Source organism: Triticum aestivum, chromosome 7B (assembly GCF_018294505.1).
Source record: "Triticum aestivum cultivar Chinese Spring chromosome 7B, IWGSC CS RefSeq v2.1, whole genome shotgun sequence".
In the NCBI taxonomy this organism is placed as follows: domain Eukaryota; kingdom Viridiplantae; phylum Streptophyta; class Magnoliopsida; order Poales; family Poaceae; genus Triticum; species Triticum aestivum.
Window position 1 is genome coordinate 700,943,590 of NC_057813.1, and position 27,385 is coordinate 700,970,974.

The window sequence follows — 27,385 nt, forward strand, 5'->3', positions numbered from 1 at the left end:
TAGTTGGGGCCATAGATATCTCGTTTCTCAGATAGCTGGTACTCATGTGTGTTGAGCCTCTCGAGTATGTCAGACGGATCGAGTGTCTTGAAATCAGGGCGTTCTTGTATCATCAGGGCTAAGGTGTCAAATGAGCTGTCGAGAGATCTCAGCAGTGTCTTCACAATTTCATGCTTCGTAATGTCAGTTGCACCGAGTGCATGGAGCTCATTGGTGATATCAGTGAGGCGATCAAACGTGAGCTGGACGTTCTTGTTGTCGTGCCTTTTGAAGCGGTTAAAGAGGTTGCGAAGAGTACTGATTCGTTGATCACGCTGTGTTGAGACACCTTCATTGACCTTGGAGAGCTAGTCCCAGACTAGCTTCGACGTTTCCAGAGCGCTCACACGGCCATATTGCCCTTTGGTCAGATGACCACAGATGATGTTCTTGGCGGCAGAGTCCAGTTGAATGAACTTCTTCACATCAGCGGGGGTGACACCTTCACCAGTCTTGGGAACGCCATTCTTGACGACATACCACAGATCGACATCAATGGCTTCAAAATGCATGCCCATCCTATTCTTCCAGTAGGGATATTCAGTGCCATCAAAGATGGGACACGCAGCGGAGACCTTGATTATCCCTGCAGTCGACATAGCTAAAACTCCAGGTGGTTAAACCGAATCACACAGAATAAGGGAGTACCTTGCTCTAATACCAATTAAAAGTGCTAGTTATCGACTAGAGGGGGGTTGAATAGGCGATTTTTATGAAAGTCTTCAAAACATGGGAGTTTTGAAGATTAACAGGAGAAACAACACTATTCGTATGCAGCGGAAGGTAGACTACACTAGACAAGCCATAGTCAAGTATTCAATGAAGTGAAAGCACGAAGACTATTAGCAGCTAGGTAGTAAGGATCAGGGTGGAAGATAGTATGAAGCCAATCAGAACAAGTAGTCACACAGTGAAGTCAATCGGGCAGAGCAATCAGTCAATGACTTCACAAAGACAAACTGTAAGTAAGGAGAGTAAGAGATAGAACCAGTGTGTTGTGAAGACAAGGATTTGTTCGACTAGTTCCAGTTGTTGTGACAACTGTACATCTGGTTAGGAAGGCTGAGATTCAACTCAGAAGACCGCGTCTTCACCTTATTCCCCTTGAGCTAAGGACACACAGTCCTCGCCCAATCACTCTGGTAAGTCTTCAAGGTAGACTTTCAAACCTTCACATACTTCGTTCACCGGCAATCCACAATGACTCTTGGATGCTTAGAATGTGACGCCTAACCGGCTGAAGGATTCACAGTCCTCAAGTGTAACAAGTCTTTAGATCACGCGGACAGAAAGACTTCGGTGATGCCAAACACTCTCTGGGCTCTGGGTGGTTTGGGCTTTGTCCTCGCAATGATTCTCTCTCTCAAAGGCTTCGGAGGTGGGTTGCTCTCAAACGACAAAAGCCGTATCTAACTCTGAGCAGCCACCAATTTATGGTGTAGGGGTGGGCTATTTCTAGCCACAGGTCAACCCGACCTGATTTGTCCGAAATGACCCTGGGTCACTAAGGAACTGACACGTGTCATAACGGTCAGATTTCAAACACACGCGACAGCTTGACTTGGGCTACAAGTAAAGCTAACTTATCCGACTCTGGATAAGATTTGCTCTCATTCTCTTCGTTTGAAGACATAGGATTTTGGTTGAGCATCACTTCAGTCACTCCGACTTTGTTCACTTGGACCCCACTTAACAGTGCGGTGGTTCCTATGACTCAACAAAGAAGAAAAGAAACAACGAAACTACTAAGTATTCGCGCTCCATAGTCTTCACTAAATGTCTTCTCCTATCATAGTCTTCAGTGTGAATGTCTTCACGTACCACCATTATCTTCAATGTCTTCATACATTTTTAGGGGTCATCTCCGGTAGGTAAACCGAATCAAGGAGGGACTACTACCTATGTTATCCTGCAATTCTCACAAACACATTAGTCCCTCAACCACGTTTGTCGTCAATACTCCAAAACCAAACTAGGGGTGGCACTAGATGCACTTACAAGTGGGGCCAGACAACCGAGTCCTCTTCGTCCGAGAGCATGGGGAAGCAAGTAGTAAGGCGATGCCAATCTTCCAACTCTTGAGGAGAAAGAGTTCTACGGAGGTCTAGATCCCAGTTCTTTAGCGAGAGTTCAAAGATAGAGATCTTCGGATCAAAGCAGTAAGAAAATAAGACTGGAAACGCCACTGCGAGGGTGGAGTCCCCGCACCACCAATCTAACCAGAAGCGAGTAGACTTACCATTTCTAACTACAAACTTGGCCAAGGATTGAAAAATTCTTTTCGTGTACAAAAGTGTCAGTTCATTTTCAGTGCAAAATGTACATACACTCCAGATACTGGATCTTATTCCTTGTACAGAGCCATGCATGTCTTACTTTGCAATAAGAGATCCACATATGCGTAGATGAATACATATTGCGTGCTGATGCATCAAGTTCATTCCTGAAAGATTGTGGAGTAGTGTGGTTGTTGATACATGAATTGGTTGTCATGCTTGGCAACTTAAGCTTATTCTCCCCTTTTTAAAATCGACCAATTTCTTGTAAAACTTTAGATATTCTTTATAATACTACATTGATATACCAGTGTTTTATATCCCGGTGTGCCCACTGCCCGGTGTGGCGAAACATATGCCGGATATGTATGTTCTACCTGCAGTTTGCCTCATTGTAACCTTGATCGCTAACACCCAAAATAAAAAATGCTTCGCATCGAGACGATCGCTAACCTGATTTGTGATGTACTTATGTTCCTCTTTGTCATGATAAGTGAACAAGTAATCGCCTGACTCGATTCACACCTGTGTAGAGGTTTTGGTTGATATGTGCATCATGTTCAGAGTCTAAGAAAGGCATCACCAGTAACGACACACATGGTAGATAAGAAAACTAAAATCTTAGGAATTTTCTACAGAGTATCGATTGTAAAGTGCTGAGTGAGGACCTTTCCTCGGCCTCTCTTTCTTACGACCGCGCCACCCCCGCGGGTGACTGGCCGCGCCTCCAGCCCTTCTCCTTGATTTCTCCGCCCACCCCTTTTCCCTCCGCCGTCGCCGGCATCTGTCGCAGGGCTAGGCCCGGGCGACGCGGCTCTGAGGGGTGCTCCCAGGCACCGGCGGTCCGGTGCGGCGGTGGGATGCCTTGCCACTGGCGTTGTTGGCGGCGGGGTGCTCAGCGACGTGGGTTGGCGGCTCTTTTGTCGGTGAAGTTGCTCCCTCAAGGCGGCGGGGTTGCGTCGGGATACTTGGTGGTGGTGGCGCTGTCGACTGCTTTCTGCAGCGTGTTGGCGGCGGCTTTGCGGGCCCGATCTAGGCCCGTCCTACCCTGGATGGCATGGTGTGCCCTTGCTCCCGCGTGCGGTCGGCTACCGCGACGGTGCCGGATGCTGTGGCCTCCCGCACTGTTAGAATAAATCCGAGGCACTCCGTCGATCATCCGAGGACCAAGCAATCACACGAGCACGACACCGAGATTTGTTAACGAGGTTCACCGATATGGCTACATCCCCGGGGCCTGACTATGGGCGCTCCTCCCCATGACACCGCTAAAATACCGCACCCAGTCGCCCTGGACACCGGCACATGCCGCCGGCTTCCCCTGCGTTCCGGTGCTATTATGTTGGCATAGTTTACATCGTGTGTCTACCCCCGCTATATATGAGAGGCCTAGGATACAAGTGTCCTACTAGGACACGACTCCGCATCCTATGTAAACACGATACAACTACAAGTCCAACTGTAACCTACCTTGTACACTATATTCGACACAACTCTAACAAACTCCACCTTGGCGAATATTCTCCACCACCTTGAGTTCGTCCATGCGTCAAACTTCCATGTACATTGAACTTGAGCTTATCCCGTGAGCACCGCTACTACTCCAAAGACTCCATGTGACTCCACCTGCAACTTGTAGTCCCTTCTTTTCTTGACCACGGTCAACACTCGAGCAAAATTAAGTTCCTTGTTACTCTAGTTTGTGCTCCCAACTTTCAGAGTATCAGTCCAACGCCATCACACACCGATCACTGACCTGCGTGAAAGTGAACAACTCACATACTGGGTGATACACATAAGAGTTACCTGAACTCAACATCACCGCTCCTTTTTGACCGTCTGTCTGAAACTTGAAAGAATTTCACCATTGTTGTAGTCATTCCGAGTCAAATTCGCAGTTGTCTCACCACATGTATGACCACCAGAGCCCTGGCTCGTCTCCATGTCTCGTGCGTATCGCACACCTCGCCGCTATTACCGCGTCGAGCCTCCGCTGTCCCGATCGAGTCTCAAGGATCGTGAAACCACACCACTCACCCCCCACTGCAGAGTACCACTCATCACCTACCGATGACAAGTTTCATGCTTCTATCAGACCATTGGGCTCCAGTCCGAACTGCGTGTCACTCGCTTTTTCCCCCTTGCTGAATAGGCTTTGATTCCCTGGATCCTTACACCGTAGCCCCTCAGTCCAGCTCCACCTTCAACATGACTCCATGGTAGATGATCAGTCTATCATCGCGCCCCGTCGACTTCAAGCTCACATGTGCACCGTCTTGAATCAACCCCGCGCCATAGTCTCGTCGAAGCCGCACAAGCCCTCGGGGCCTGCGCCACGTGTTTCCACGCCCAGAAGTCGGTCACCATCGGCATCACGCTCCTATGTCGTCGTCGCTGATCTCACCACCGTCTTCTATACCAACCGACATCCATGTCGATCCGTCAGATTGTCTTGTCTGACCCAGCCGAACTTGTTCGACCGCAACCATGTTTCACCCTGCATCATGACCGCTCGCACATCCGTGCATGTCTTGGACGCCATGTGTATGCATGATCCTGCTCAGCACGCTCCAGGCTCCTCGAATCCTCAAGTGCGACTGCCATCCATACACAAACTGTGTACCAAACAAAAAAAAGAGACCAGAAGATAAAGTCCCATCTAGCCTTCCTGTGTGCACGTACCAGAGGAGATCAATGACGCAAGTCAAACGCAATCCATCACACATTCACACGTAGCTTCTGGACATATCTTTCATTCCCTTTTACTTAGATTGCAATCACGGTCTGATTCTGGTCCTTGTGCTATTTTTCTTTTCTCTCAAACAAATCTCACGGCTTGGCTCCCGTATTGCGTGTATCAGCAGCAGCACCTCGCACGTATGGACCCCACCAGGCCTTGCCCAAAGCTTCCACCTCATGGCTGCACAATGGCCTAGTCATCAGGCACGCAACCAGCTAGCTCCACCTAGGCACGCCCTAGACTGCCAACGAGCCTGCTCGGCTTCGGCTCCCTGCGACCCAGCGCCCGACTTGGTCCGCGCCGCTCCGATCGAGCCGCTGCCCTACACGCCCATCTCGCCAAAAAACGGATCGATCTCGTACCGATCCGATTGGCAAGAACTCCAACGCACTCGCCTGACGTCGCCTGCCTTCAGATCGCTTTCCACCAAGTCGGATGTTTCCCGATCGACTTTTCGCCTCACACCGCTTCACGACTTCCCGGCAACCACGATCACAACATCAACTTTGTTTCCTCTAGATCAACACAGCCACGACCTCCTCGTAACCTTGCTCTGATATCACTTGTTAGAATAAATCCGAGGCACTCCGTCGATCACCCGAAGATCAAGTAATCACACGAGCATGACCCCGAGATTTGTTAACGAGGTTCACCGATATGGCTACATCCCCGGGGCCTGACTATGGGCTCTCCTCCCCATGACACCGCTACAATACCGCACCCGGTCGCCCTGGACACCGGCACATGCCGCCGGCTTCCTCTGCGTTCCGGTGCTATTATGTTGGCATAGGTTACATCGTGTGTCTACCCCCACTATATATGAGAGGCCTAGGATACAAGTGTCCTACTAGGACACGACTCCACATCCTATGCAAACACGATACAACTACAAGTCCAACTGTAACTTACCTTGTACACTATATTCGACACAACTCTAACACGCACAATGGCGGTGGAGGTAGTTCCCTCCGGCAGAGCTTCGGTGCTGCCACTCCCGCTGCCTTGCATTCCTTCATCGCGTCCTCTTGCCCTCGCGCTGGTGATCACAGTAAGACGACGTGGGTGGCGTTAAGTCCGTGGTGGCGCACGCTGGTGGATGGCTAGCTGGTTGGAAGGCGTCGAATCGGCCGGGTAGTGGTGTTTTGGGTTTGGGAGAAATCCCTGTCAGCTCATCCAACACCGACATGGTGACGCCTTGCGGGTGCCACCATTCCGTCCTGAAGGGCGTCGGACGTACCCATTCCCCCAATCCTCTCCGCGTGCCGGGGGAAACCCTAGGACGTGTCCGGGCAACAGTGTTGTGAGGGCGTAGCAGGGGCGAATCATCCGCGTTTCGTCGAGCTGCTATTGTTGGCATTAGTTTCTCTTTCTTTCTCTTTTTTTGGGGGCTTGATGTGTTGTTCAACCCAGCTGATGTTCTGTGATCGGTGATGGTTGCTTTATAATATAAAGCGGGGGAAACCCTTTCTCGGTTAAAGTGCTGAGTGAGGTGATGCCTACATTACATAGAGGTGATTCTTGATCTTGGGAACATGAGACCAAACTACCAGGAGCAAAATTGAGATACCTCGTCCCACGAAAATATCACTGCTCTAGTTTTATTTTTCTTGAAATACTTCTCTGCCTTTTGAATTCCTTGAAGTACACCGTACATCCGTTGAACATATAATGGGAACAGCATCGGCTCTGTTCTTCTCATATGTTTACAGTTTTTTTTTCCTTTTACTCCCTGTTTTGTTATTTCATATCAGAGGAAGCGAAGAGGATGCGTGCAAGGTTGTGTAACTATATGCCCCTTCCTAGCACGTTGTTTCAGTCCTCGTCTCTAGCTCGGTGTTGATTTTCCTTTCTTCCTTTTGTATTTTGCAGGTGGACGATTTTTCCAAATATATGAAATACTTTTTTTTTTCTGTGGAACATATATATGAATATTGACGCATGGATTTCAATCAACTTGAGCATTCCATGTGGACATGTCCAATATCATTTCATAAAGGCGTATATTATTTTCCTGGCTGAGTCGGGTGAGTTCAGTATGTTCTAATAGCAATAAACAGGAGACAGAGCACACAGTCTTCAGGAGACCATCATTAATCGATAAATTTGTAGATGTAATGATTAATTTGTACTATTTTATAACAAACAAAAAACTGTTCTGTTAGCGGACTCATGATGTAATCCGTAAACTCTTGGTATTTCTTTCAGTGGGCCCTCAATATTATTAACGACAATTGTTTACACTCTGATCATCTCCATGTCCGGGGCCATGTGAAAGCGCTCCCACCTGAATCATTCATAGTGAGAAAAAGCCCGCTCCCGTCCCCGCAACCCTAGCCGCCGCCGCCTCCCCCTGCCCGCCGCCAGCGGGATCCGGCCGCCCTCGCCGGCGCGCGGCCCGGATCCGGCCCTCCCTCCCCCCGCCCTTCCTTCCCCCTCCTTTCGCCCTCGCGTCGCCTCCCCGGGAGGCGACCGGGGCGGCCCCCACGCCGCGGCTCTCGGCCTCGCTCCGATCTTCCTCTCCCCTGCCGTCGCCGGCGGGCGCCCCCGGCTCCGGCCCGGGGGGTGCCGACGGCGGCAGGATCTCCCTCCCCCGCGCGCGCGTCCTCCTGGCCCGGGGCAGGGGGGCGGCGGCGGTGTCGCTCGGCTTGACGGCGGTCCGGTGACCCGGCGGGGTGGCCGGCGGCAGACGTGGTGGCGGCGCTGCTCCTTAGCGGCCGGGCGGCATGGTGGTGCTGGGTGGCCGACGTCGCGCCCCCGGCCCAGATCTGGGCCCGTCGGGCCCCATCTGGGTCCTAGCGGGTCAGGCCCCGGCATGGCCTCGTTGTCTGCGGCGCGGTGAGGAGGAGGAGCGGCTCGGATATGGGGGCGTCGACGCCGATGGCGTGCCGGCAGCAGCGCGAAGGCGGGAGCTTTACGGGCCCACGAGGGCTCGGCCGGGCCTGTGGGCCCATGGGCTTGGTGTGCTCCTGCTATTGCGTCCGGACGCGTAGCGTCGCTGACGGTGGAGGTGGGGCCCTCCCGTGTGCCGACGGTGCTGATGCCCTAGTCCCGACTCTGATCCTTCGCCGCACTGCCCTCATTTCATGGTGTCATGGTGAGACGGCGTGGGGGCCTCATAACCGTGTTGGCGCAGGGTGGTGGTTGGTTTGGTGGATGGATCCGGAGCGTCCGAGGTGCGGGTTGGGATCGGGGGAAACCCCTGTCGGCGTGGCCGACACCGGCGCGGTGGCGCTTGAGGGTGCCACCTGACCTTCCGGGAGGGCGTCTGGGGCTACCCTGCCTCTCGCCTCGTCGTGTACCGGGGGAAACCCTTGGCAGCAGCGTCGTCATCATCGCGATCCTTCTTGGAGGTGTTGATAGGTGCCGGCGCTTCGGTGTCTTGGAGCCTAGGGGTAGTTTCCGGTGGGCGCAGCGATCGCGAGGCTTCTTCGTTTTTGTTGATCCGCCGTTGTCAGCATTTGTTTCTTTTGCTTTTTCTCTGTCGTTTCTTTTGGGCGTGTCTGTGCTGCTTCCGCCCCAGCACCTATCCCTGTATCAGGGCCGGCCCTGTGTTTCGGGAGGCCCTAGGCGAACTCGACGACATGGGCCCCTATGTCCTAAGTCCTAAGACAATATATATGTATGCGTGTGTTATATATATAACTTATTATAAAAAGTAACTTTCAATCACACATCTTTAGTTTTAAGTATGAGTATAATAATTTAAATGACTCCATCGAGAACAATAATAACCAAATTCGAACCGACTCCATAAAAAACAATGGTACTAAAAAGATCGCAAAATGAAAGTAATATGACATGATTACCTCAAATAAGAACGAAATTAGACTGACATCAACATTGCTTGAAGATGTAAAGAAGTTATTCAAAGAACCCTTCAGTGCTAGAATTTTTAGATCACTTTCTTTCTTTTTCCTCCTTTTTTCAGCACCCGACAATTGCTTCTTCTTAGGTAACATGGCAGGCTAATGTCCTAAAATCATGAAGAAAAGATCAAAAGAGGATACAAAGAATTAGGAATTTATACATCGGATGATTGGAACCCTAGACATGTACATAGAATGACAAAAAATTGATAGATTGGATTACAATGCGTACATACTAAATAAAGAATAAATAACCTGCTACTGAGATTGTCAAATTGAGGTTTGGGATGGACAGGGATGCGTACTTCTTGCCGTATTGCCGTACTTCTTGACTTCTTGACTTCCAGTCGGTGCCGGATGCCGGATGGCTGATTGGCCGGGCTGCCGCCTGCCTGCCGGACTGCTGTGGCGGCGACGGCGAGCCGGCGAGGCGAGGGCAGGGCGACGCGGCAAGGCAAGGCGCCGAGCGACGGATCGAGCGAGAAGGCCGACGGGCGTGAGTCAAGGCGCCGTTTAGGCTTCGCCTACGCGTACGTATCCATCAGCGATTCAGCGACAGGCCTGATCAGCGATCGCTAGCTATATCTGGGCCGCCCAGCACATCAGCGACAGGCCTGTATAGTATAATTTTTTTTTGAGACAAAGGCCTGTATAGTATATGTATACTCCATCATGTGCCCCCCCCCCCTCGGCTGGGCCCTGGGCCGTCGCCCCGTCGCCCATGCCCCGCAGTCTTGTTTTAACTTAAAATGAAGCGTTAATTTGCACAGAACCCCCTGTCTTTTCTTGAAATCAACCCGCCATCCGGATTTAAGTCACCCCTGAACCGTTAATTTATATTTTTCGAAACCCCCCTGATGTTTTAGGTAATTCATCCGCGGATCATATTTAAGTCAAACAAATGCTTTTTAAAATCATCCATATCTTTTAAACCGTAACTCCGATTTGAACATGTTATATATGAAATTTGATTAGAAAAATATGTAGAATATGAATATGAGATTATTTTTACCTGTTAAGTATTTTTAAATATTATTTTGGAATATATTTCAGTCAAACCAAATGATTTTCTAAATTACCTGTATCTTTTAAACCGTAACTTCGATTTTAACATATCATATATGAAATTTTATTAAAAAAATGTGTAGAATCTAAATATGATGTTAATTTTACCTGTTAAATATTTTTAAAATATTGTTATGGAAGCAAACTTATAATTTATAGCGCATGATCCGTTTTTTTTCATACCGGCGGCTATCCGGATTGCAAAAGAAATACCCCACTATAACCATATACGGAAAAGAAAACATCAATAACTACATGTGCATACCTCTGAAAAATTTCGCAAGGAAAAACAACAGATTTCTCATCGCGAGAGTGAGAGAAGGCGAGCGAGAGAGAGAGGGGGGAGAGAGAGAGAGGGAGAGGGAGGAGAGAGGGAGAGAGAGACGCCTTAGGATTAACCATATTCAATACACGTTTTTTGTTGTTTTCTGTGAACACCGAGGCCATCACCGGCGAGGGTGAGAAGGAGGATAAGCGGCAACACAAATATGATGCCTCGCAAAAATAAAGGAGATGGACCTATTGTGGTCTTGAGTGATGGTTATTCAGTTAAGAATGTGTGTTATGTTTTATCTCCCGTTGCGACGCACGGGTTGTTTTGCTAGTAATAATAAAGCAAATTGGGTTTCTATCGTACCTCATTAAAATTACCCTCGAAGTTGCCACAAATTACCCACTATGACACCTATAGGTTAAAAAGAACGTTTCGTTGGGCTGCATCCGCCTCGGCTTTGGTTGATAAGAAGTGACACCCTTCTGCAATAACATCTAACGTACCTATCTTGCTGGCTGGAGACAACGGTTTATTATACATACGTGACTGACTGGTTGGAGCCTAAACCTATCAACTACGAGACCTAGGTTCAAATCTTGTTCCACCCATCTTCTCTCTTTGTTTGACTTTTTTTTGAGATTCAAGCATTTCTAATATATTCATACCTTTCAAACCGTATCTCCAAATCTAACTTGTTGTATATGAAAATTTCTTAAAAAAATGTGTAGATTTCAAAAATGCATCGTAGTTTCTAAAATTGTGTTTAGTATGCATCATAGTTTGATGCTCTCACAAAACCTATTATTTACACCATAGGGGATGTTGATTCCTACCAACTACCATATGCTAAAGATAACAACAGATACATAAATCACCCTCTCTATTTTCATACAAATAACCAACCCCTATATGATGATGTACACTAAACAACTGATACAAGCTTGATGTAAATCAGTGGCATAAGGTTGATTACCATATTGTTTGAAATTGTGTTCTTATTCTTTTAAAAAATATCGCTGTTGATATGCAACCCTGAACATTTCGTATGCATGTTCTTACAAATTGATTGTTTGCAGTGGAGCCGTCTACTAGTTTGCAACCAAATTAAGTCTTGACTTGAATTACGGTTGCAAACACATATATCAGCAAGACAAAGATAACACTCTTATGCATATGCTATGATTCGGAATTAAAATGTACTTTGCTATTTCCATCCTAATGCAACATTTGTTTGGCATGACCGAGGAGGAACGATAACAAAGGCGTAAAGAGATGACTACAATTAGGTACATATTTTTGTTGTCTAATAAATTGGAAACTTCTTGAGTATACTTCAAAAATTATCCCACCTATATGTTTTTGTGCAACACCAGTTATATTATTGTTTATCGTGTGCATCATGAGAATTTTCAAGGGATATGCTGATGTTGCTTGGTGTGTATGAGGGATTTTTTTTCTTCCGTTGCAACGCATGGGCATGTTTTCCAGTGAAAACCAAAGAAAAATAATATAGATGCAAAACAATGAAAAACCTATTAAAAACACAAGAGAAGAAACGAGAGCCAGCCGCAAGACAAGACGGCCAGGGCTCCTCCTCCTCCTCCTCCTCCTTCTCCAAGAAAGAAAGCTAGAGTTCGTGCCTCTCGCCGGCGCCGGCGCAGGTCCGCCTCGTCTCCGGTGGCCCTAGGGCCATGGAGGCGTGGTGGATCTTGGCAAGGGCCGGCGGGAGGGCTCCGTTTTTAGTCGTTTTTTTCAATCTTGTTAGGGTTTGTGTCCTATTCAGGAAGGCGAGACGGCGGCGGCTCCCTGAAGATGGAATAAAGGTCTCCCCGCCTAGGCCCCCGTTCCGGCGGTGCGTCTAGCATCGTTGGTGGGCGTGTGGAGGTGTGTCTCCGGCAGATCTATCTTTGGTGGATTTGCTCGGATCTCGTTGTTGTTCGTCTACGTTCGCGTGTCTTCGGTTTGGATCCTTCTGATCTACGTTATTTTTCTTCGGCGGCGGTTGCTGTTCTGGGGTGTTGGTCCTATGGGGCCTTAGCACGACGACTTCCCGACTGTCTACTACAACAAGTTGTGCCCGGCTCCGGTGATGGAGGGGCGATGACGGCGGCGCGCCTTCGGCTCGCTTCGGTGCTTGTAGTCGTCGCTAGGTGGTCTACGAATCTGGATGTAATTTTTATTTTTGGTATTCATTGTACTGCCATGATTGAAGATGAATAGATTGGAAGTTTTCCCGAAAAAAAACACAAGAGAAGAAAATCGTGCTCTAGATGCTATACTGTTGTGGCCCTGTAGTACCGCATCAGAGGCGAGAAGTAATTACGTTTAGCTACGTGCAAGAAATAGCATGTGCGCTATTTCACACCGATTAGAGTGAAACCGAAATGGTTACAGCTACCCAGGTATGTGCTGGCCCAATATGGCCTTGTTTTCTTAAAGAATTGTTTCTTCTAGTGTTTTTCCGATTTGTTTCCTTTTTTTATGTTTTGTCCCGTTTTCAGTAGTTTGTTCCCTTCAATTTATGTTCTCTATTTTATTTGTTTTCTGATTTTATATGTTATTTATTTCTTATATTTTTAGTTGTATTTTATGTGTTTTCCTTGTTCTCTTTGGTTTGGTAAGTGGTGTTCTCTTCTAGTTATTAGTTATACTATTTCTTGTATTCTTTATTTATAAAACACAAAATTTTGAAATATCGATTGAACAGACATTGAATACATGATGATTTTTTTAATATACACTAAATACCTTTTGAATACTTGTTATAATTTTTTTATGTTGAACCTTTCTGAATAGAAGCTGAACTCTTTGCAATTTATGCAAAAAAAAATGTTTGCGCAATCAAAATGTGTTCAGGATTTTCAAAAATTATTTGTGTTTTCAATAAATTTTAAAAACTTCAATAATGTCCTGTTTACAACAACAACAAAGTCTTTCGTCCTCAAACAAGTTGGGGTAGGCTAGAGGTGAACCCAAAAGATCTCGCGACCAACTCATGATTCTGGCACGTGGATAGCAAGCTTCCACGCACCCCTGTCCACGGCTAGTTCTTTGGTGATACTTCAATTCTTCAGATCTCTCTTTACGGACTTCTCTCATCTCAAATTTGGTATACCCCGACCTCTCTTGATATCTGCACGCTTTAGCTGTCCGCTCCGGGAGAATATCATACAGAAACCAACATTCAAAGAAACTTCATGAAAACCATATTTGAAAGTTTCAAAAAAATCTGAAAAAAATGTGGGATGTTAAGAGGATGATCACGTGCAATTTCAAGTAAAAACACATCGCAGGATGCGAGCTATAAAGAAGACAATTTCAGCAATGAATAGTGACATTACTGTTCAGCACTATTCAATGCTGATTTTGTCTTTTTCATAGCTCACATATCATAACATGTTTAAGCTTGAATTTTTTCATAGCAATAAAACATCACCTTCTTAGCCTCCCATATTTTTTTGAGATTTTTTCAAAATTTCAAAACATCGTTTTCTCGTGGTTTTCACCGGTTTCCACTGAATGTTGGTTTCCGTATGATATTTCCCCGTCCGCTATGCACTGGAGCTTCTAGAGGCCCGCGCTAATTATTTCCAAACCATCTCAGACGATGTTGGACAAGATTCTCTTCAATAAATGTTTATGTTTCTTAAATTTATTCACAAATTCGAAAATGTTTGGAAATTTGAGAAATATCCGTGTCTTAAAAAATATCATTATTTCAAAAAATGATCCTATTTTTTCATAAGTTCAAAAAAATCATTTTTTAAATATGATAGGAAATTTGAGATAATGCCCCGTTTCCAAAACATGTTCACAAAATTTCAAGTTGATTGTGTTTTAAAAAGATATGTTCAATTTGTTTTGGAGAAGTGTTCAGTGTTCTAAGACTCAAAATTATGTGAAAATGTTCCCTTTTTGATAGAACCAGTATCCACTGTCAAGTAACTGTAAGGGGCTGTTTAGCCTATGGGGTTGGGCATTTTCTTGTCGGTTGTTAGCTATGGGAAAAGTCCCTTTTGTCGTAGTGTAGGTAAAAACCCGATAATCATTTTTCGATCAAGTAAAAATTCCTCTTTCTAAAAAACATCTCATAAAAAAAATTCTTACTCGGTAGCTTCCAAAGAGCATCAACATTTAGGAATTTTAACTCTTAAAAAAATCAAACTTTGGAATAAACTTCAAAAGAATTAAAAAATTTGTTATTTTTTAACTTTTCGAAATTTCAACCTTTAGTTCAAGATTCTCAGGAGAAAAAGGGTGATAAAGGTGTCACCTGGTGGGTTGTTACATTTTTTGCGCAAAATATTATTTAAAGCTTTTGTTATGCAATAATGACTTATTTATTGGTGAACAGATTTACAAAAAAATATTTCTTATTCGATTACTTCCAGAATTAACAATACATCGGAATAATATTTTGCTTGTTTCTAAAACTTGATACTCCATCCGTTTCGAAATATAAGACTTTTTATATATTTTAATATAGACAACATACGGAGCAAAATTAGTGAATGTACATTATAAAATATGTCTATATACATCCGTATGTAATTCATATTAAAATCTGTAAAGAGACTTATATTTAGGAACGGAGGTAAAAAAAACTTTAGTTGCTAAAGTAAATTCTCTTGTAACTCTATTTGGCAACTTTTCGTAAATATATTGTCCAGTACTCCCTCCGTTCCAAAATAGATAACCCAACTTTGTACTAAAGTTGGGTCATCTATTTTGGAACGGAGGGAGTAGTTGCTAAAGTAAATTCAAGCTATTCAAGGGTTTAGTGACGGAGAGAATGAAGCATGGGCGTTGGAAGCAGCTGAACGTATCATTGTTATCTGTGGCCAGCATTGAAATAATCGCTGAAGCTGACAAGGTGAATGGACGGCAGTTTGGACATGTTGGGCCGAGTCAAAATCCATTTTTGTAAACAAAACAGTAGCGGAAAGCTCCATGCATCCGCCCGAAGACACAATATATTATCCCCTTCACCCCACGCTTAATCAGCATCCATCTTTGCAACCAGCATCGACGATCTCATTGGTGAGTCTCTCCCATCTTCCCTTATTTTCCTTCTACCTTTTCTCTTGTCCTCTTCAACAACTCATTCCTGTTTCAGCTCCAGTCAGGCCCCCCACTATGGAGCTGAAGAGAGTTTTTACAGGACATTAATAACCCATGCCGTATACTCATGTACGTATACATCTGATCAATCATATATTATCAGGCCGAACCAATGGCCGAGTCCGCAGTTAGCACCGTGCTTTGGAACGTTGGCAATCTTGTTTCTCAGCAGACCAAGTTCTTATGTGGAGTCACCGTTGAAGTGGAGTTCTTGAAAGATGAGCTGATGCGTCTGCATGGCTACCTTAGAGATGCTGACAGCGAACAAAGGCAAGGTAACGCACGAGTTGCTATCTTGGTGAGCCAGATTAGGACTGCATCTTATGAGGCTGAGAATATTATCGAGGCTGCCAATTACATTCAGATGAGAAACAGGCCCAAGAGGGGATTCATGGGCGCCATTTCAAGGTACGCCTGCTTACCAACTTACTTGGTCACCCTTCGTAATGTTGGCTTCGAAGTTGAGCATGTAAGACGGAAGCTCACTGAGATATTTCAGAGTGCAGAACGTCTGAAAATTGATTTGGATACTACTGCACTAGTAGAGGATCAGTTCCTGCAAGATCATGGTCTTAGGCATCAAAACTTTGAATATGACGCGGTGATGGTTGGTTTTCATGATGAGTACAAAGAAATAGTGGATATACTAGTTGACAAAGAAAACATGCTTAGTGCCATCTCCATTGTTGGCATGGGTGGGGCGGGAAAAACAACACTTGCTAGAAAAATATATACTTCGTCTAGAGTCAAACAACACTTTGAGACTCTTGCTTGGGTGACTGTTTCTCAAACATTCAAGGGCATTGATTTATTGAAGGATATTATGAAGCAAATTGTGGGAGACAAAAAGGAGTCTAGAGAAATTGATCAAATGCAGGAGTTTGATGTGGGAAAGAAGATTAGTGACTTTCTGTTAAAAAAGAGATACTTGGTAGTTTTCGATGATGTGTGGGAGGCAGACACATGGGAGCAGATAAATCAAACTGTTACAGCCTTTCCAGATGCAACCAATGGGAGTAGAGTACTGCTAACCACAAGAAAGTTTGATGTTGCAAACCATGTTGAAATGCCGACTCATGTGCATGCCTTGAAGAAACTGGACGAAGAGAAAAGTTGGGAACTCTTCAGTAGCAAAGCTTTGCCATCGTACAGAAGAGCTGTCTTGCGTGATGTGGATGAATTTGAAGAGCTAGGAAGGAAGCTAGCAAAGAAATGTAATGGATTGCCACTTGCACTTGCAGTTTTGGGGGGTTATCTATCAAAGAATCTATCTTTACAAGCATGGTCGGACGTACTACTGGGTTGGCCATCAACTAGAAAGACAGAGATGATGCGCAACATATTAGCTCGCAGTTACAAGGACTTACCAAATCGTTATTTAAGATCTTGTTTTCTCTATCTTGCTGCTTTTCCCGAGGATTATATAATATATGTGTCGGACCTTATTGAATTATGGATAGCAGAAAGCTTCATTCCATATGCACCAAGACATAAACTAGAAGAAACAGCACGCAAGTACGTAACCGAGTTGGCTCAAAGGTGCTTGGTCCAAGCTGTTGATAGAAGCAAAGCACATGGATGGATTGAGACAATAAGGATTCATGATATCTTACGCGATTGGTGCATAGAAGAAGCAAGACAAGATGGTTTTCTTGATGTCATTGACAAAACTACAGGTCATGCTCCTTTCGTTGTATGTATGTATATAGGGTTAATTATCCTTTTGCCCTCAGTGGTGTCCATGTGCTCAGTTTTGCCCTCAGATGCGAATTGTGCTCAGTTTTGCCCCTAGTCCGTGCGCACCGACTCGTTCCGTGAACTCTGCCGTCTCCGTCAGGTCAACCTTTTGACTCGGCCCTTACAGGTGGGACCAGGCGGCAGAAACGACCAATTTTATTCAGACCGTTGCACGCGTGGCTTGTGGGACCCAGCAAAGAGCCGTTGAGCAGAGAGCCGTTGGCGGGTGTGCTATATAAGCGGGCGACAGCGGCGGTGACCACGGCGACAGAGAGCACGGCGGTGACCACGGCGAGAGAGAGAGCACGGCGGCGGGAAGCTAGCTGTGGAGGGCGCGGCGGTGGGAAGCTAGCAGTGGAGGGCGCGGCGGCGTTGAGATCCCCTTCGGCTCCGAGCTCCATGTCTTCCTCAAGCTCCCGCGCCACCTCGCGGATGCAGAGCCGGGCGCGTGTGGACATGCCTGTCTTCGTCTGTCCGCGGTGCCGGGCGGGCGTTGATCGAAGGGTTTCTCAGACACCGAGGAACCAGAATCGTCCGTTCTACGTGTGCAGCGAGAATGGGGTAAGAATCGGGGCAATTGCACCATTTTCGTCGTCGGGATGTTTGAGCAATGGGTTGATCTGTTTAGTGTTCATGCAGGTGACATGCTTCTTTCTTTGGGTCGATGCTCTGGCCAAGACTCTGATGAATGAACTGCAAGAAGAGCATGAAGAATGGTTGCGCATGCTGCCACGAACGGCAGTGGCCACACCACGAGCTCCGGAAGAAGAGATGGATGGCGAAGCACGCACTGACAGAGAGCTAGCTATTGAGCTTAGGATGTTGAAGAAGAAGGTTAGGAAGCTTGAAGATCAAGCACTACCAATACCCATTTGCAAATACTTTTGGGCATTTGTAGGTATGGTAATCGCACTGGTTGTAATGTTGAAAATGTATGGAAAGGCATGAATTATGAAGGAATTTGTAATCTTGAAATTGTTTGAGAAATTCACCTAGTTTAAATGTTGGTTAAAGTTGTTTAAATGTTGAAACAAAAAGAGAAGAAGTGACCAACATTTAAATATGTTGGAAAAAAAGAGAAGAAATTAGGAATTCAGAAACTTTTGATCAATGAAATGCAGCTCTCTGCTCTGCCTTTCTGTCCGAAAAAAAGGTTGCTCTTGGGCCAAATTCAGAGCGTAGAGCCAAGTGCAGGCTAGACTAATGGGCCAACTGCATCCAATTAGGCCCATTCAGGGGTTTTCTTGCGTATTTTTTTGTTTTCTATTCTGATTTAATTTAGGCAGTAAATCATAATGCTGAAACTTTTTGTGGAAGCTAATTGAATTATTCCGGAGCCAAACAATTAAGGTTAGAAATTTTTTGGAGCTGTTAATTAATCCAATTCAAATACACCGTGATTTAAATCAAAGACCAAAATGTCATGGAAAATGTGCCTCAGCTCTGGTAGAGGTTTACGCCAGGTGCCAAAATAAATGAACATTTTTTAAGGGCATTACATTGAGGAAAACATAATATGTATAAAAAATGAAGGGTGGAAAATGCACAAAAAATTGGTGCGGCTGGGGACTCGAACCCAGGACCGCGTGGGTTTGTGGTGTTTAGGGCTGCGCTGGTAACCGCTAGGACAGATGGCAAGACTTTGACATGGGTAGGGAAGGAAGGTATACATAGTGAGACTGTGAATTTTTTTAAAAAAAATAGTGAGACCGTGAATGTTTGCACACGCGTGAGAGTGGTTTTCCTTTGTTTTGCACTTAAATTTTGGAGGGTTGGAAGGTTGAAAATGTATGTTGCACTACCACATGATTTTGGTCAGAGTGGCACTTGGTTTAGGGTTAGAGTGGCACTTGGTTTAGGATTTAAAGGGAATAAATTTACATGTTAGTTCATGACTTTTTGTTTGAATGAAACAGAGGGCTTCTCACCCCCTACGATTTTCATTGATGAAAACCACAAGTTCTTGAACTTCATGACTTGTTTAGGGAAGAAATGATAAGTTTGGGCACGGACATTTTTTAACACACATAATGAGATAGAACACACCGTACCATTACAATAACTTAGATAAGTTCACGGACAGTTCATGGACACATGACGAAACATGACACGACACGACATGACATAGAAAAGCAACAAAATAAAAAACCAAACATGACGAGCTTGACTCCGGGCTTGAACATCTTCATCTTGACCTCCTTCTTCCACCTTGGCCGCGCGCGCCCCTTCAACACCATCTTCATCTTCACACCTCCTCCTCGTCGTCGTAGGGAAGGGAGTGCATCTGGCCTGGAGCGGGGAAGATGCGCTCGTAGTTGGTGTAGATGTTGTAGATGGTGAAGAAGATGGCCTCGCAGCCGCACCAAAAGACTTGGCCGAGGAGCTCGCGCGTGTCAAATGGGTTGGTGAAGGTGACCGTGAGCAGTAGGAGGATGCCGCCGCGGTCACGAACCTCGTTGAGGGTGAACATCCTCGGCGAGCCCCGTGGGAGGTGGGCATAGCCGGCTCTGAGGAAGGCGCGGGTGAGTTCGACGGAACCCCTCCACCTTGAAATAGCCCACACACGGAGCTCCCTCTCCACGAGCACGCCCGGTGGGTAGCGCAGCTCCGGCACCACAGGCGTACGGCGGAAGGTCGGCCCATTGAACTGCATCTTCTTCACTTGGTCTCGCTTGGGGAGGGCTTGGTCGCTTGGGTGTTTGAAGTTGGAGAGGATCGGATCTGGCTTGTGGGTGGGAGAGGAAGAGAGGCACCCCATTTATAGGCCTGTGGGTGGGAGAGGAAGAGAGAAAGGATGAGAACGGTGCGTGCGTGAATCCGGACGCGTGTGTGTATCCGTTACGTTTTGCACACTTAAATTTTTGCACGAAAACGATGCATCTTTGACCGGGCAGTGCATGTGAACCGCTGCCCTGAACCACTGCCCTGAACCACCTAGCTCGCCTCGCTAGCCTAGCTCGCCTAGCGCGCCTCGCTCACCTCACTCGCATGCATGCACGTCGTCGCCTCCCGCGCATGCGCAAACCCACGTAGCCGCCTCCATGCATGCAAGGCCTGGAAAGGCTGAGACGGGCTATTTACTGCGATCTCAGGCCCAGACAACGAGACGGCCCAACGGTCCATCCAGCGCGTCCGATATTTGTTAAAAAAACAATCTCCCAGCCAATCAGATTGCATCTGGCGGATCGCCCCCCTCCTCCCCGCAGATTTCTTCTAGAAGGGTTAGATCGACGGCCCTTGATCACCGCTAGGGTTAGATGAACGGTCCTTATTCAGCGCTAGGGTTAGCGGGGTTTGGGAGGGGTTTGGAGCAGTCAAAGCTATGTTTGACCAGATTTCAAATGAGCATAATAAATTAAATAAAAATCAGAAAAATGAAAAACCCGCGCACATAGTCTTCTTATGTCATATACTAACGATTTAAGTTGATAAACAAGCTTTACATACATTTAAATGATAAGTTCATGTGTATTGTATGATATCTCGAGTATCTCAAACTCTCTGGTATGAAGTGAAGAGAAGTGTTTTGGGGAAATGAACATGAAAATTTCAAAAAACTCACCACAGCTTCATTTTGGAGTGACTAAGAAGGATCCAGGCTTAGTTTTTCATTTTGATGTTTTACACTTGTTTAAATCTTGGTCAAAGTTAAGTTTGACCAGAATTCAAATGAGCAAAACAAATTTAAAAAAAATCAAAAAATGGAAAAACCAGCGCACATAGTCTGTACATATAGAATATATGTGTAGGAAAGTTATTTGGCTGATTTAGATAAGGTCGAAAAAAACCTTGCTTAGAAATGAGGCCGTTTACCCTACCTTTGGACCCCTCTTTTTAGCACATTTTTCATGAAAATTTCAAAAACCTCACCACAACTTCATTTTGGATTGACTAAGAAGTATCCAGGCTTAGTTTTTCATTTTGATGTTTTAGACTTGCTTAAATCTTGGTCAAAGTTAGGTTTGACCAGAATTTAAATGAGCAAAACAAAATTCAAAAAAATCAAAAAAAGGAAAAACCATGTGCTCATTCAAACATCATCCAACAGATATTTAAACATCATGTCAAACATACTTCTAACATAGGTCCAACATCATCCAACAGAAATACAACATGTCAAGTGATAAATGTTTCATAATACAACATCATTCCTTATTCATAATGTTTCATAATTGTTCATAGATAGCGTTGGGGCTTCTGTCTGTTCCTTGAGCTTCTTGCCATCACTTTGCTCCTCGTGCACCTTGTGCTCATTGTTTCTTCTCTTCTTCTCTTGGTTGTCGGTACCTTGCGCGTCTTCTTCAAACCTACCATAGAGCTGTGCAAAACATAAAGGGTCCAAACATAAACGGTAATGAGATCGTGTCAAGTGATAGATGTACAGTAGTATTTGACCCTTGCAAGATTTACATACCTAGCAGAACTCACAACAACAGAAGGTTGGTCACCATTTGGAGCCTCACTTGGATCACCATGATCACCATTTAGAGCCTCACTTGGATCACCATTTGGAGCCTCACTTGGATCATCATTTGGAGCCTCACTTGGATCACCATGATCACCATTTAGAGCCTCACTTGGATCACCATTTGGAGCCTCACTTGAATCATTATTTGGAGGATATTTTGGATCATCGTCAAAATCATGCGGCTGTTGACCATCATCATTTGGAACCTCGTCAAAATCCTCATCTGATGCAACCGGCTGTTGACCATCATTTTCATCATCTGTTGAGGCAACCGGCTGTTGACCAACATTTTCATCATCTGTTGAGGCAACCGGCTGCTGACCAACATTTTCATCGAAGCCTTCATCGAAACTCTCTCCGAACGCTGGATCTACTGTGTTATCACAATACTTACCGAAATGACCAGACCCACCACATCTTGTGCACTTACGCTTCCTCGCTCCAAGTCCAGCTCCTTCGCTGCGAGGTCTTATTCGACTCTTCCTTGGTCTACCTGCTGCTCTCTTCAGAACTGGAGCGCAAAGCTTGAATCCAGGGTCCACCATGTCCCATTGTTGTTTTCCCTCCATAGCAGGCAAGGCATAAGCATATGTGGCTTTGAACCTTGCAACAGAGTAGTAATCATGCACATACTGCTGTATGTTCCCTGCTGGACCTGGGAGAGAAGTGATGAAAAACAAGGCATGAATGCATGGCAACCCAGTTATCTGCCATTGCCTACAACTGCAAGTTCTAGCTTCTAAATCCACTGGATATCTCCATTCCCTCTTCTCTTTATCCAAATATGATATCTCTGCTGTGGTACCCGAGCAAAGCGTCATGTTCATTTCCAAGCCTATTGTCTTCTGCTTCAGTTCATTCATCACGGCAGGGATGATAATGTGGCCCATGAATTTTGCCTCGGCTATTCCTGCACGATAATGAAATTTCTGCATGTATTCTATCCTTATCCTGTCAAGCAAATCCACCACATAATGACCCTTTAGTTTCCGGATCGTTGAGTTGAAAGACTCTGCTAGATTATTGTGCACATAGTCAACTTTGCTCACTTCACTGAATTGGCTTCTGGCCCATAACTTGGAGTGGTGTGTTTCCAAGTATTCTTTCACTTTGGGATTCATGTATAACTGCCTCAAGTGGTAGTTGTGCTTCTTCACACTGCATGTCAAAGATGCTGGCCATAAATTGTCGGTATACACCTTTCCTTTGAATTTCTTCATGAAATTTGCAGCAAGGTGACGCATGCATTCCCTATGCTCTACTCCAGGGAACACATTGTCCACGGCCACTTCTAAACCTTTGCAGGCATCTGTATGAATGACCAACCCATTGGGATGTGCAATAGCCCGGCGGAGATTATGCAAAAACCAAGTCCAGCTCTCCTCAGACTCTGTCTCCAGCACACCATAGGCAACTGGAAATACAAAACTATGTGCATCAACTGCACAAGCTGCTACTAACTGTCCTTTAAACCTTCCTGTGAGAAAAGTGGCATCAATAGCCAAATAAGGCCTGCAGCCTGCCAAAAAACCCCGGCGACAAGCCTCAAAGCAGACAAAAACCCTTCTAAAGCATTCCTTGGTCTTTGTCACTCCCCTGAATGTGTACTCCACGGTGTGGTGATCAATATCTACAATACTACCTGGGCTTGTCCTCTCCACTTCACCTTTGAATGAATACAACAATTGAAAACTTTCCTGCCAGTTACCATAAATAGAATCCATAGCATGTTGTTTACCATTGAACAACCTCATGTATGGTAAATCTATCTTGAACTTATCTTTGATGTTCTTCTGCAATTCCTTTGGACCCACTTGCTGGTTTTCTTTCACCCACTTTTTTACTTCTTCTGCCACCCATCTTGACTTGGCTCTACTGATTGTATCCTTCCTAAGGGTTGATTCCTGGCATGTGTGCTTAAAAGGATTCACTTTGACCTGAACATTAGTGCTATTCCGCATTTTAGCTGCAAGCAGCCTCCATGGACAACCCTCAGTCGGACAGTGCACTCTGTAACGTACTTGATCGCTCTTGTCAACTTTGAAAGTACGTTCTACCTTGATGCAGTATGTCACAAGTGCATTTCTACACTCATTCATGGATGCAAAAACTGTACCTTCTTCCATTTGAGGGTTCAAAGGGTCCCATTCAACAGCTGCAAGGTCTTCGTCCTCACCCATCGCGTCATCATCCACACGGACTGCATTGTGAGCCTCATCTTGGTTTTCAGCCCGAGGTGCCCGTCGTAAATTCTGAATAACATCAGAATATAACTTCTCTTCATCAACCCCAGAATTGTAGCCATCAGGCTCCACTTCAAGGGGGACCCTACTGCTGTTGCCCACACTTGTCGAGCCACCACGTCGCCGTGCACCAACTGAACTGTTCTGGCTAGAGATGCCATTACGACGACTTGATTCTCCCCGAGATGTTGCACCCGCCATCCTAGGTCCAAATGCCTGCTCAAGCACATCAACTTGCAGCCTCACATGAAAATTATCTTTCTCTTTATGCCTAACAAACATGGTAGCTAGCTCTTCATCATTACTAACTGTCACCCAATTCTTTTCCCCATCATAGTATTTGTATACCACTTCATCAAGCAAACCCCAAGGATATTGGCTACAAATTACCTCCCCAAATTGTCTGAAACTCCAATTACTAGCCATTGGCAACCGATAATCAAAACCTCCTTGGTATTCCTTCTTATCCTTTGCATCGAACATGTACCGGTCCCTTCTAATGTGCACCATGAAAGCAAACCGCAACTCCATCCTAACCGGCGAAAAACAGAGACGCAATCAGCACACTAATTGGGCAAACCTACTCGAATCGAGTGTTCAAATGCACAACTAAGCTCAATCTAAACAAGAGGCGAGACTTACCCCTCGGGAACCCAGTCGTGGACGCGGCGGATCTCCGGCCCGATGCCTGCCTCGCCAAATACTCCGGGGTCGCCGCTGCTCACCATTTCGCCCTAGGGTTCTTCCTCCTAGTTCAAATAGCTCCAGCAGCCCCCCACCTTTGAGCGCTCCGGCCGGGCGCACGGAAGGAGGCCGCGCCGCGAATCGAGCAGGTGGCGGGCGCCCCACCCGTGGCGTCGCAGGAAGGTGGTGGGCGTCACAATGAGCCGTGGAGCGTAGGCACAGGGAGGTAGCGGCGGAGCAGGCCGTGCAACTGGTGGCGGGGCAGGTGCTGGCCGCAGCGCAGGTGGCGGCGGCGGGGGCGCAGGACAGCCGGCCGGGCGGATGGGTGTGAGCTAGTATGATTTGGGGATTTAGTTGCAGGGGCCTACATGTCAGCTCCGGACCCACGTCCACGCAGTCCCATGTGTAAGCTCCGGACCCACAACTACTAACGCCGGCGGACGGAATGGACTCAAATATGACCGTTTGGCCTCGTCGTAGTTGCTGTGCTCGGACTAGGGGCAAAACTGAGGACAATTTGCATCTGAGGGCAAACTGAGCACATGGACACCACTGAGGGCAAAAGGATAATTAACCCTTAATACCCATGTATATATGGTTAAAACTTTTGCTTCAATATAGTATCTTATTGGCTTCTGACTGATGTGTGGATTCTCGTAAAAAATTGCAGGCCAAACTGGTGTGTCATCATCTCAGAAAATGATATATTATCGTTCTTCTTTTCAAACTTTGAGTGGCAAGATTTTACCAGAGACACTTAATATCAGAACTCTGCTTGGCTTTGGACTCTCATCTGTGTCCCTCCCTAACTTGAGGTTCCTAAGAGTTGTTCATATCGAAGACTCAAGCTTGGAGAAGTTCTGCAGGGTAATTAATTGGTGCATTCACCTAAGACGCCTCAGGTTGCGAAGTTGCAAAGACATGGCACTCCCTTCTTCAATTGGACAACTCCTTTACTTGCAGACTATTGATCTCAGGGGAACATATTTGCTCTCACGAGTACCAAACTCCTTTTGGGATATCCCTACACTAAGGCATCTTTTCCTTAGTAATTGGTTTTCTCCACCACCACCCAGAAGAAGCGTGCGAGTGCAGCATAAAGAGCTCCAGACCTTTGAGTTGAATCTTTCATCCGTTGGCAGTGGCACTAAATACTGCTATGATGACATGGTCATTTTCTTGGGACAGCTGAATCAACTGAGAACCCTCTCTGTGAGAATTGGGTCTATACCGTTGGAGATGGTTAAGATATTTGCAAACATGCCTCACCTGGTTGATCTTTTTCTCGCAAAATTTCGTTTACTCGATAGGTTGCCTAGTGAGTTCCCACGAACCCTGCGGAGTCTTGTTCTACAAGCTTATGTCATTGAACAAGATCCAATGCCAGTGCTGGAGAAGCTTCCCTGTCTTGTGGTATTGGACTTGTCTGGATACGAGGGCCGGACCATGTCCTGCTCTGCCCAAGGGTTTCCTCGATTGCAAGAGTTAAAACTTTCTAGATTTTCTACTGAGGAGTGGATGATGGAGGATGGAACAATGGCAAAGCTTTCACGCCTAGAGCTTTTTTGGTTCCAGAAGATAGGCAAGCTCCCCGAGAACCTTCCATCGTCCCTCAAGTACCTAGAACTGAATAGTGTGCCCCTGATCTCGGAAGATGATATCACACGAATGAAGCTGATGTGGAGAGGGTGCGAGGTATGTACCTAGCTAGTTTATCCTTAATCAAGTATTATTGGACCCGTCAGTATCAACTTGCGGCTGGCCTCTTACGTGTTTGTGCTTCCTGTGCAGGTGAAACGTTACCAATGTACTCCAAGAGATATTTAATCTAGGAGGAGGACGGGCATATGTATATTTATCTTTTTCTTATACGGGTATATGGATATTGACCTCATTCCCGATGCATTCATTCCTTCTAGCTATCTATGCTCGGGCGACATGCAACAACAAGATCGTTTAGACTAGCCACAATGAAGAGTAACGTACGCTAGTAACATACACATATTCCTAGATTACATTACTACCTCAATAGTGGGTAATAACATAAGTGTGGTAACATGCAAAGCTTCATTTATTAGGTTACAGACTCATATTTCATTAGGACATGTGATGTTACAGTAACTAGCTAAGTTACTAGTACTACATCTCTCCTCATTAACTCATTGCCACATAAGCAAATTTGTTGAGTTGGACTCGATATTACTACCGAAGTTACTCCCACTGTGGCTAGTCAGAATATTGCTGCTCCGCAGGATCGAGATCGACCAACACTGACTATCATTAACTCTTTTCGTTGTGCGGAGTGACCCATTTCTGATCCATTTTCGAGTCGCGCCCAACTCCAACGGCTTGCCTTTACGGTGAAAGAGCAACTCCAACGGGGCGACCAATTTCATCCACCTCCGTCCGTTTGTGTCGGTGCGGACACAAAAGACGGCCCAACGCGCCGACCCAAACGGACGCGCGTCTGCTTTTCGTCCACAGGCGACACATTTCTGGTCCATTTTTGAGTCGGATTTGCGTCGCGCGGACACGAGACGGACGCGCGCGCGCCTAAAACTCCCCCCGGGCCCGCCGGTTGGTGGCAGCAAGCATCATTTCCCCCCATTTCCCCCAAAACCATCCCGCCCACGCGTGCTCCCGCCCCACACCCGCAATGGACGACGACCTTGACCTCGACGCAGCCGCTAGCCTCGCCTCCATCGCCTTGTCCGGCATGAAGACCGCCCACTCCGGCAAAGGCAAGCCTCGTGCCCCGCACAAGACCGCCGCCGTGACCAAGCGAAAGAAGGCGCTGACCCGAACAGCGGGCGGTGGAGTCAGCCAAGAGGAAGAGCCGGAGGCACGCCGCGGACGCGAGGGGTGAAGCCAT

The 27,385-nt window shown here is 46.2% G+C and overlaps 1 protein-coding gene across 1 annotated transcript; it reads left to right on the plus strand.

The window, feature by feature from the left end:
- Positions 1–15,493: 15,493 nt before the first annotated feature.
- On the plus strand, positions 15,494–26,340 carry LOC123158515 (putative disease resistance protein At1g50180). Its single transcript, XM_044576469.1, has 3 exons — positions 15,494–17,057; positions 25,184–26,208; positions 26,305–26,340. Exons 1-3 carry the CDS (start codon positions 15,494–15,496, stop codon positions 26,338–26,340), a joined length of 2,625 nt encoding a protein of 874 aa, XP_044432404.1.
- The last annotated feature ends 1,045 nt before the right edge of the window (positions 26,341–27,385 follow it).

Bases quoted from the DNA above. Each gene is read 5' to 3' on its own strand.
- LOC123158515 (XM_044576469.1), top strand. From the start codon at position 15,494: ATGGCCGAGTCCGCAGTTAGCACCGTGCTTTGGAACGTTGGCAATCTT. The intron at 17,058-25,183 runs GTCATGCTCCTT...AAAAAATTGCAG, and splicing joins TGTCATTGACAAAACTACAG to GCCAAACTGGTGTGTCATCA. The intron at 26,209-26,304 runs GTATGTACCTAG...CTTCCTGTGCAG, and splicing joins TGATGTGGAGAGGGTGCGAG to GTGAAACGTTACCAATGTAC.